General features: G+C 40.0%; 2 protein-coding genes across 3 annotated transcripts in view; both read right to left on the bottom strand.

The window, feature by feature from the left end:
- Positions 1-7,817, bottom strand: part of tmem201 (transmembrane protein 201) — a 12,736-nt gene extending 4,919 nt beyond the window's left edge. For both annotated transcript variants that reach the window (XM_008413355.2, XM_008413356.2), the window contains exons 1-7: positions 7,614-7,817; positions 6,446-6,566; positions 6,134-6,328; positions 5,851-6,030; positions 5,222-5,580; positions 4,935-5,132; positions 40-263 (exon numbers count right to left, since the gene is read on the bottom strand). In XM_008413355.2, the coding sequence (XP_008411577.1) occupies positions 40-263; positions 4,935-5,132; positions 5,222-5,580; positions 5,851-6,030; positions 6,134-6,328; positions 6,446-6,566; positions 7,614-7,723 (1,387 nt within the window). In that variant the 5' untranslated portion in view covers positions 7,724-7,817. The remainder of the gene's footprint in view (positions 1-39; positions 264-4,934; positions 5,133-5,221; positions 5,581-5,850; positions 6,031-6,133; positions 6,329-6,445; positions 6,567-7,613) is intronic.
- A 674-nt stretch (positions 7,818-8,491) lies between these two features.
- Positions 8,492-9,867, bottom strand: foxl2l (forkhead box L2-like). Its single transcript, XM_008413354.2, has one exon. It carries the CDS (start codon positions 9,776-9,778, stop codon positions 8,987-8,989), a length of 792 nt encoding a protein of 263 aa, XP_008411576.1. The 5' UTR covers positions 9,779-9,867; the 3' UTR covers positions 8,492-8,986.
- Between the last annotated feature and the right edge of the window lie 310 nt (positions 9,868-10,177).

The raw sequence follows: 10,177 nt of genomic DNA, 5'->3' as shown, positions 1-10,177 counted from the left end.
AAATGGTTTCATAAATTCCAATTGAGATTTGAGCGTTACCTGTCCTCGTGAGGGAGGGGACCGTCCCGAGGCAGAGGGCTCTGCTGAGGCGTCCGGGCAGAGTGGAGGGGGAGGCTTTGCGCTCGCGAGGACCGTGCTGGCGGCTGATAAGCTCAGAAATGTTGGGGGGTGGGGCGAGGATGAAGCTGTCTGCCATGTCGGGTGGGTGAAAGGGAGGAGGCTGGCTGCTGAAGGGTGGGACTGCAGCGCTGCCTGAAAGGTATCTGCAACACAAAGGCAATGTAATGGTCTACTGGCTGAAAACATGGTCAGAACCAAACTGGTCCGCTGCTGAGAAATGATTGTGGGCAGCGTCAATAATCGGTGTGGAAAGCTGGACGGAACAATAAAAACAGCTGGGTTTAGTTGAAATGCAGACAGAACAGCCGAGACAAACACAGCAAACAGACCCAACTACCTCAAACAATAAGTTACTGCAGGTGGACATCCAAACAGGGGTTGTAACTTCAAGTGTGTCGTTAATGCTGCATGTGAAGAAGAAAACCGACCACGCAGGTTTGGCTTTACAAGAAAGAAAAGCACAAGAAAAACGCAAAAGCAGAGATCTGATCTTTGTAAAAAGGCAGAGAAATGACGTAAGATGCTACAGTAGGTGTTTATAGTGCAATATACACAGAGAAAAGAAGAGGAGAAAGAGACATGAGCACAGATGTGACATCATGGTTGATAAATAAAATACCAGAAGCCAATTTTGTATTTATTTGTTTATTAAAGCCAACAACAGGAAGCACAAAAAAAAGAAAAAAAAAATCAGCAAAGTAAAGCCAGACATCAAGATCATGCTAGTATCCAGAACACAATGTTTCTATGTGCAAACTCCAAGAAACTTCTCAACAGTGATGAAGCTCCCTTTTCACGGCTGCTACAGATCAGAAACCAGAGAACAGATTGATCCGAGACAAAATGATGGAAATAGATACGACCATCTGTTAAAAAAAAAAACAAACAAAAAAACCCCAGCCTTCATATCTATGGGGTCCACACATCGCTGCGACATCTATGTATGAAATATCACATTTATTAGCTACGTGCTGCACATTCACAATAACAGAGAAGGTGAAAAATATCAACATTATGCTGTAAAAAAAGCGCAATCAATATTTAAACTACACAAAATATGTTTGCGGTTTTCATAAATGGTAGCTTATATAAGAAAATTACCATTTTTTTAATACAGTGCTTTTACAGCTTAATGTTTACTTAGCAAATACTAACACTCAGACAGCTTATTATACTGATACAGCAATTCACCCAAAAAGGCAAAAAAAAAAAAAAAAGATAAATATGGAGGCTGGGGATAATTAATATCACAGCATACAAAACAGGTAAACTAAATATTTATAGCCAGTTTTGGGCACAGTATGTAAAACTTTGGCAAGTTGTGTTTTTACATAAATACGTAAGACACAGTCACTGAAGTAGCAATTTGGCATTTGAAGAAACAAAAAAGGTTTTTCAGTCTAATGGGTTTTGAAAAAGGCAAATTTCTCCTTCTCTACTGCAGTGCTTACAGTATGAAAAATTTTGTTTGCTACGACTGTAAGATGCACTTTAATTTTTCCACATTCATCTTGTTACAACCACAAACCTTTATGTATTCCTCTAGGATTTAGTGTAATACACGGTTGCAAAGTGAAAGGGAAAATAATAAATTCTAAAGAAATTTTACAGATGAAAATCTGAAAAATGAGACATGCATTTGATTTCAGCGTCCTGTACTCCAGGGGTGTCCAATGTCCGGCCTGGGATCATTTGCGGCCCTTAGATTAATTCTGTATGGCCCCCGACTGATGGCCCATAAAAGTACAAATTTGAGCCTTCAGCAAATAAACCTGATGCAGATGGACAGGTTTTTGTACTTATTTAGAGTGAGATCCTTAATAAATTGTATTTTTAAATGGTAAAAGTGGCAACACAACGTGTCTTTCTGTTATTAAGGCCACAAACATGAAACAACTTTTAACTCAAAACATCAGTAAAGGAGGCTGAATACAGACAAACACCAAAATATTAACATGAATGAAAAACACTATGCTGGATGTTCTTCCTCTTCACAAATATGAATGTGTGGCCTCAGACCTTAAGTGGTCTGAGGCCACTTAAGGTCTGTGTTGCTCTATCAGATAAAATCCAAATAACACCCTGATGCGTGTCGTTGTACTGCGACAATGTGGAAAAACATTAGGGGCATGAATACTTTTGCAATGCAAATTTCATAACCAACAGACGTGGCAGCAACTGCCAGTATACTCAATACGCTAAAAACACCTCAAAGCGTCTAATTTATGTGTGGGGTTCCACAGTCATGGGGAACCAAAAGAAAATTCACAGCAATAAATACAGAAAACTACAATAAAGTTGATTTTTCTTTCTAAAAACAAACTACATTTCTCATCTAATGATTTTCACAGCCTGTCAAAACACTGAAATGCCGCCTAACACTGCAGTTTATAACTGCACTAACAAAAAAAGAAATAAATCTGTGCAGTTGGAGACACATTTTAATCTGTTATTATCCATTTTAATTTAGTGAAATTAAATAAAGTAATACTGAGAATTAGTGTGGTTCGACGTGTTGACTTCATGCAACGTTTGTGTTAGTACAAATGTTATCAACAAATTAGAAAGATAATTAGAGGAATATTAGTATTCTACAACTATTGTAGTAATCATTGCGCCGCATTTTCAGAATATTTCTGTTTATGTAATCCCATAAAACACTTTAGCAATGCTTTAATCTACAAAGTAAACCTAAACAAGGCGTTTAGTTGGCAGGTATTCAACTATCAGATTGCTAAGATCAAGTTAAACATGTTTAGATAACTACAAACAGTATTGTGCAAAAATGTAGGCACTTTACATGTTTTTGCTAATGGAAGGCATTTGATCAGATCCAATCATGTTACTATATAATCTAAGTGTCAAAGATTTAAAATGTTTGTTGGTAAGAGTACGCAGTCCTGTTTTAATCGACGTCACCACTACCGACATGTTACCATACATCAGTCCACTGTTATGAAGAAATGAGAAAGCCGTGTGTAACAGAGATGTTGAAGAAAAGATCAAATATGTGAGAGCAGAACTGCTGTGAACTTTCCACTCAAAATTCCAACCATTCCAGATCCAGATTTATTTATTTTTATTACATTTTAGACACTTGAGTAACTGAACAGCCACCTAGCTGGATTTTTACTAGTTATTCTGCTGAGAAATAATGAAAACACACACATAGCTGAATCTGGATTCCAGACTATTAAAGGCAGCATAGGAAGCCTTGAAAAAGCTCTGTAACAATCTTAATACTGCTTTACGTTTCTACAGTTTACAGTTAATCACTACAGAGAAATAGCATTTCAACTTCTTGCACAATACTGTACAGAGCAAATGTTTTCCAGTGATTAGAGGCGTATTGGTGGAGACAGATGGAGGATTATTTTGGAAAAAAAGAGACCGTAAAATGTCAGAATATTCACATTCAAACCAGGCTGAGACTATGACCATGCAGTTAGTAGGAATTAGCTGTGCAAGAACTTATAGCAGAAGAAAAAGGTTCAGATTTAAATGTTTAAATATCAAATCTGATTATGACATCAGCTTAAATGTTTGACATAATAGTTTAAGAAATAAATCTAGAAATGTAACATATTTAGATGACATAACTATCTGGTCTCTTAGCCACAAAGAGCTACTGTACAAACTGAAAACGTAACAAGATCTGCCTGCAGCAGGCATCGTCCCCACAGTATGCTACCTACAAGGTCACATGCTTTTCTTTATTAAAGTATTCAGCTAGTTCAAAGTTCTTGGTAAGTTTCCCGTTTTTTCAGCGCTCAGTATTATGACAAGTAAAAGCTTTTTAGAGCAATTATTAGCAAAGTCAAAGTTACATGTGCAACTTTTTTTTGTACCAACACTGTGCAAGCAGCAAAGCCAACATACTGAGTGTTTGTATTAAACAAAACCGCCATTCAGCTTTAGAAGCCGCTGCTTTATGCGCTCAAGGTAAAACTTTTCTTTTGTGCAGCTGCGAGTGATTCGTATGGATACAGGCCAGGATTTGTTCACATTTTGAGAATTAACATTAGTAATTCATGCAATAGCATCTAGGTAGTGTTAATATAAGTTAGTACATTCAAGACATTTTTAAACAAAAATCCTAGTACTATAAAAACATACAGTAGTTAATACTGACAGGAATGTGACTACAGTCCCTCACCTTAAATGTGATTTTGTTAATGGTTTATATAGTTAATAAGCTAAACTAGTAAAAACACAATGGATTATAGAAATGTTTGAACCACCTTTGAGAAACATGGAGATCATTTTCTAAAATCATCGTACCTCAAAGGTTGAAGTTGATCTCTACAACTTTTTCGTCCATGAATCAGTTACTATGGTAAACCATGGGTCTATTGTAAATTATTACAGTCCTTAAGTAAAGAGTTTGCTATCTGAATGTCATCATAGCACAGTCAGTTGTTCTCACAACAGTATAGCAAAGGGACAGAATAAAAAAAGACAGTGAAATAGGAAGAAATGACAAATAGATTTCCTCAAATAAAAACAAAGTCATTTAAAACATTTGTACAGGACTGGATTGAGGTTAAGCTCTATAGTGTTGCGTTATCCAATAAAGATGCCATCATTTGTTCTGAGATCAGTCTGATAGTCACTGCAGGAAAATGACAACTCATTCAAACCATGATTGATAAGCTAAAAGTGTTACTCATCCAATAACGGTACGGGTTTTTATTTGAGGAAAAACCGACCACAGCTATGTTCGATCTTGTTACACAAGCCACCCAGAGAAGACTACATGTAGACTCCCAACATTCAAACACAATGTGAACATGTATTACTGCTCAGAATCTGACCTTCGATATCTGGCTCTTCGCTGACCCAGTGGCTTGCGAGAAGCGGCGGCGGCGAGGCCGACGAGGCAACAGAGGGAGACGCTAGCAAGCTTCACTGAGTCCATCCAGCTCGGCGTGTCGGTCAAGTAGCTCTCAGCCAGGCAGAGGCACAGGACGACAAACCACAGGACAGAGGCTATGGCGTCGATTCTCCTCAACCTGGAAATTCAAACCACCAGAGTTGTTTTTGTTACGAATCGCAAGTTTAAATATTGCACAGAAGCGACAAAGATGCGGTGGACGCTTACCGCATCGGTCCGGCTAAGAAAATAGCCGTGAGACAAGTCATCAGGCCCACGGACACTACCGCCAGCCGGTTGTCCCTGCCGTGCTGCCAGACTAGCTTGGCGTTTTCAACAGCCTTTTCTGGGATGAAGTCCAGCAGACCCTGCCACGCAGGCAAATCTGTGGCGTTGCTGGCGGTGGACTCGTTGCTGGATTTTGGCTTTGGAGGAACGACGCCCCCACTTAAGGTCTGTGGCCCATTTGGAGGGAGAGGCTGTTCCGGCAATTTATAGACAAACGTAGTGAGAAGGAACGCACAAATCAGGAAGGCCAGGGACCGTAACAGCACGACTCCGGTGGGCGAGGACAGAGAATGGGAGCTCTGTGGGAGAGAAAACATGGCTCCATTTCTACTCCTTTTATTGAAGAAAAACAAGGAACAATGCATCATTGGAACATAAGCAAAGGTTGACAAAATAAGACTTCAACAACTTTGTACGTTTGTGAAAAATCAGAGTACATCTATCTAGATGTTTTATATAATGTGATAATTTTCATGGTGATATTTCCACGGCTGCCGATTTATTATGTTTTTTCCTTTTTGCTAAAAACTTTACTATATTTATCTGTTCAGACTTCCGGTTGCACTGACCTTCACAAACCCCAAGTCCGATTCTGGGGAGCGCCGGAGCTGGTGGGTCAGGAGCCTCGTACGAAGCTGGCGATTTTGATATTTTATGTAATATTCCACCGCAGTCTGACATGGCCTGCACAACTTAAAAGTCTGCTCCAGGTGATGCTTGTAGGCTTCGATTTCCTCATCGTAATTGTCCTAGAAAAGCAAAGAAAAGGGATCAGATTTGGAATCCCCCCCCCACTCGCTTGAAAATTCAAAGCTTTATTTGAATTTGAGCACACTTAAACTGATTACTTACGTCATCCCTGGGAACATACGAAGCCAACTGCTTGATTTTCGCAGTCTGGTTATTATTGCACTTCCTGCACAGCAGCATTTGACAGTTAACCCACTGCAGAGTCTTGGGTGTCTCAGGTGAAGGAACGCTTCCAGTTACACCATGGTTAAGATGCTCCATGTACTGAGCTGGGATGGGTTTGTTGTAATCTCCATTCTTTTAAAGATAAAACAAACAGAAAACAGAGGAAGTACATAAAAATGGTTCTACGTGGCAAAAAAAAAAAAATATTCCAAAGCTAAAAAGAAAAAAAAAAAACGTTTTGGAAATTACCTCTTGGAAGCCATTGTACTGGTCACAGTTGGGACAATCCCAGCAGTTCCTGTTTCCATAAGGCACCACTGTGTTCTGATTGCAGAACCAGCAGTTTACATTTGCATAAGCGGGCTTCTTCCTGCAAGCAATAAGCGCGTTTTAGTTGACTCTGTTCTTTACCAAACGTGCTGATGCACTTTCCATCACGTTATGCCCCAGAGGCAGGATGCTACAAGCGGAAGGAGTGGAACAGGTAAAAACTCATGGCCGTATGTGCACACACTATACAGAGGTTTTAATGAGGTTACAATAACAAGATCTGTAACATATTTGTCAAATATACAAGAGAAAAGTGGTGCAGTAAGTGGCAACAACTCCAGCTGTGAAAGGTTGTGACAGTCATGGTATTTAAACTGATGGAAAAGCTACTCATCACCCTCAGCAACATTACATATTTAGGATTAAAAATGCACCAGTCAATAGGCAAGAGGGGGATAATTTTCCTCTCAGTGAGTGATCTCCGATCAGCAGGTTAAACATGGAAATTAACATTTTTTCCCTGTTAATTTAACGCATTAAAACTAAGAACTCCCATCATTACCAAGAAGTAAATACATACAAGCAAGTGAGGTAAGGTAAAGCAATTTTTAATGTTTAGATTAATAGAAATCCGACAAAGCTGAAGGGTGTAAGCTATGATCAATCTTATATTTCTTTCGTTAGTTTTAACAAGTAAAAAAAACTCTACAAATATCAAGGTATTAGGAGCATTTTCTTAATTTACATGTTCCACTACAAAAAATGGAAAAAGTAACTCAAGCTCGACACCTGGGGAGCTCATAGGGTCGGTATGGGCCAGGAACGATTGGACAACACCTTATTACCCTTGTTCTCACACTGGATAGCATCAGATTTGAGCAACATGAAGAAACTGTAGCTGTGTGGAAGTGTTTCGCAATAAGGTAATACAGCTGTTAGCATCGTTAGCATTCAGGCTAGCGTATGTTCGCAGACAAGTACTAAACACGAGACAAAATGCACGCGTGCATTCTTGATAAATGAACACTTCATCTAAATAGTTGCAACAGTTCTTTAAAAAGCAAATTAAACGTAAAACATTTTTTTGCGAACCGTGTTAGAAACCATAGGACACTGGTTTAGATGGCCGAAAAAGCGGAGCGTTTACCTAGCAGCTATTTTGTAGATCAGCGCTCCGCCTGCAATAAACGCCGTAGCTCCGACCCCGCCGTACATTAACTGAGGGTACTCCAACAGCAGCATGTTAAATGTCTCCATTTCTAAGCTAAAATATTATCGTAGTGTTTTAAGTGCAGCGGTAAACACTGCGCGAGGGAGCACGCGGTAAAGAAATTCCTTTTGTTCACGCCCCCTGTACAGGAAGCGGAAGTGCGTAGAAACTATAGGATGCATTCCATTCAGTTTATTAAGTAAATTGGGCACATATTCAAAATTGAGTTATGTTCGACCTAATTTCCATTAAAGTACGCAATAAAAATAAACGTATTATATTTTTGGCAAACTGTTGTTTGTTTAAATCTCATTTCATAATCTATTTAAGCAACAAAGCCATTCACCAGATTCAAACGAAAAATACATTGAAAACAGTTTTCCCAGTTTTTTTCCCTCCAGATGTACTACTTCCGAGTTACCTCAAATGCAGCACCATAATCTTTATCTGAGATTATGACTATTTTTATATTTTTTATTTATGACTATTTTATTTACATGTTGTTCAGAATTAAACCTCCCTCCTTTCAAAAACGTACAAATAAATCTCCAAAGAGATTCTCAGGAATCTTCAGTCAACTTTTATAATCGCGGAAAGTAATAGCATCATTAAACTTCTCATTTTGCCTCCAAACAACTATTTGCTCTTTAAAGTCAAAGATGCTTAAACAAAAAAATTTATTTATGATTTCTACAAAAAAATGAGCAACATTTATTCTACAAATGAACAATATTTTCAGAACATAAAGGAATGAGACAATGAATGACAGTATGCAAAAATATTTTTATTTAAACAGTCATATATGTTTACGGTATTGAAACATTCACAATTTAAACAATATAAACGAGTCAGTGCATCAGTGTCATCAATAATGTAGCAGCTCAAAGAATTAGAACAATAAAAAAATCAGTAAATAACGTACATAAACAGCCTATTTCAGCGTTTTCTAGATACAAAAATAAAAGTTAATAAAATATGTAGGCTGACAACATTTTCCTTACACAACTGTAAAAAAAAAATATCTGTATTTATCTCATGTCGTTCTGGCAGCTTAATCTATTTAATTTTGAACAACCTCAATCAAATCTGTTATTGTCTCTTTGAAACCAGCGTCTAAAAAAAAAAAAAAAAAAGACAGACATCTTACAAATGTGTAAGAGCTAACGTTTCAAAGTGTGATCTAACTAATTCAACCATCAAACAGTAAATTTAACGTACTTGATGAACGACGGCCAGCTGACCTGAAATAGTGAAGCACATGAACCGTGAATCTGTGAACCGGCGGCCACCAGTCAGAAAGCCTGCAGTCCTCACTGCTCCGAGAAATAAACCAGCGGCGACTCCGCTTGCCGTGAGTAGGAAGTGAACTGCGGGCCAGGCACAGACACCGTGCTTCCGTCCGGGCTCACCGGCTGGGTCACTCCTCCGTAAGGGTACCCGTTGTGTGGAACCAGCACGGGCGGGTGGCGATGTTGGTAGGCCCCGTAAACGGAGGGATGGAAGTGCGGCGGCGGGCAGTAGGAACCGCCGATGGGCAGTCCGCGGGTGGATCCGGAGACGACCTGGGGCGCAGGGTACCCACTCGCCCAGGCGCCGCTCACATACGACTGAAGGTAGAGAGACTCTGGATACTCCATAGGGTTTCCTGTCAGGTAAGGCAGGCCTGCGGGTCTGTAGGGTCTCCTCACCCTCCTCCGGCGCCGGTAGTTCCCTTTCTCGAACATGTCCTCAAAAGCCGGGTCCAGCATCCAGTAGTTGCCCTTCCTGTCCCCCCCGCTGTCCCTCGGGACCTTGATGAAGCACTCATTAAGAGACAAATTGTGCCGAATGCTGTTTTGCCATCCTTTCTTGTTCTTCTCGTAGTATGGAAACTTTGATATGATGTACTCATAAATCCCGCTCAGAGTCGTCCTCTTATCCTGGCTCTCTTTGATTGCCATCGCAATCAGAGCCACGTATGAATACGGCGGCTTCTCCAGGTGGACGGTCCTGTCCTCACGCTCTGTTTCCTGTGAACCTTTCGACTCTGTTTGGGGAGAGCTGGAGCTGATATCCAGCAGCTGCATTTCCTGGGTCCCGGGTGTTTTCTCCTCTGCGGCCATGGCTCAGCTAGACTGTCCGTTTTTGTGCGTCCCGATGATGGAAGCGGAGTGTTTTGAGTGGCGTGAGTATGTCCACAGGTGCAGATACTCCGCCCACAGGTTGTACACGAAAGTAACAAGCGCCTTCTTTGATGCCGCACTGGTTCTCACGCTGTTTATGCGTCGGATAAGAATGTTTTTGGTTAAAGCCACAGGTCAAAGGATTGCGCTTTAATCAAATACATACTTCGGACTTTGAAGCGACTCTTGAAACGATAGCTCTCGTTTGAAATCGGATTTTTTTTGTTTGTTTATAAGTCATTGACCAAGAAATGAGCATATAGAATCATCTGAATGAGGACTTATTGCATTTTATTACAGTGGTTCTTGTTGGTGTCTAATACTATTGCAACTTGAACT

The sequence above is a fragment of the Poecilia reticulata genome, linkage group LG7 (assembly GCF_000633615.1).
Source record: "Poecilia reticulata strain Guanapo linkage group LG7, Guppy_female_1.0+MT, whole genome shotgun sequence".
Lineage (NCBI taxonomy): Eukaryota > Metazoa > Chordata > Actinopteri > Cyprinodontiformes > Poeciliidae > Poecilia > Poecilia reticulata.
This window is presented reverse-complemented; position numbering and strand designations above follow the sequence as displayed.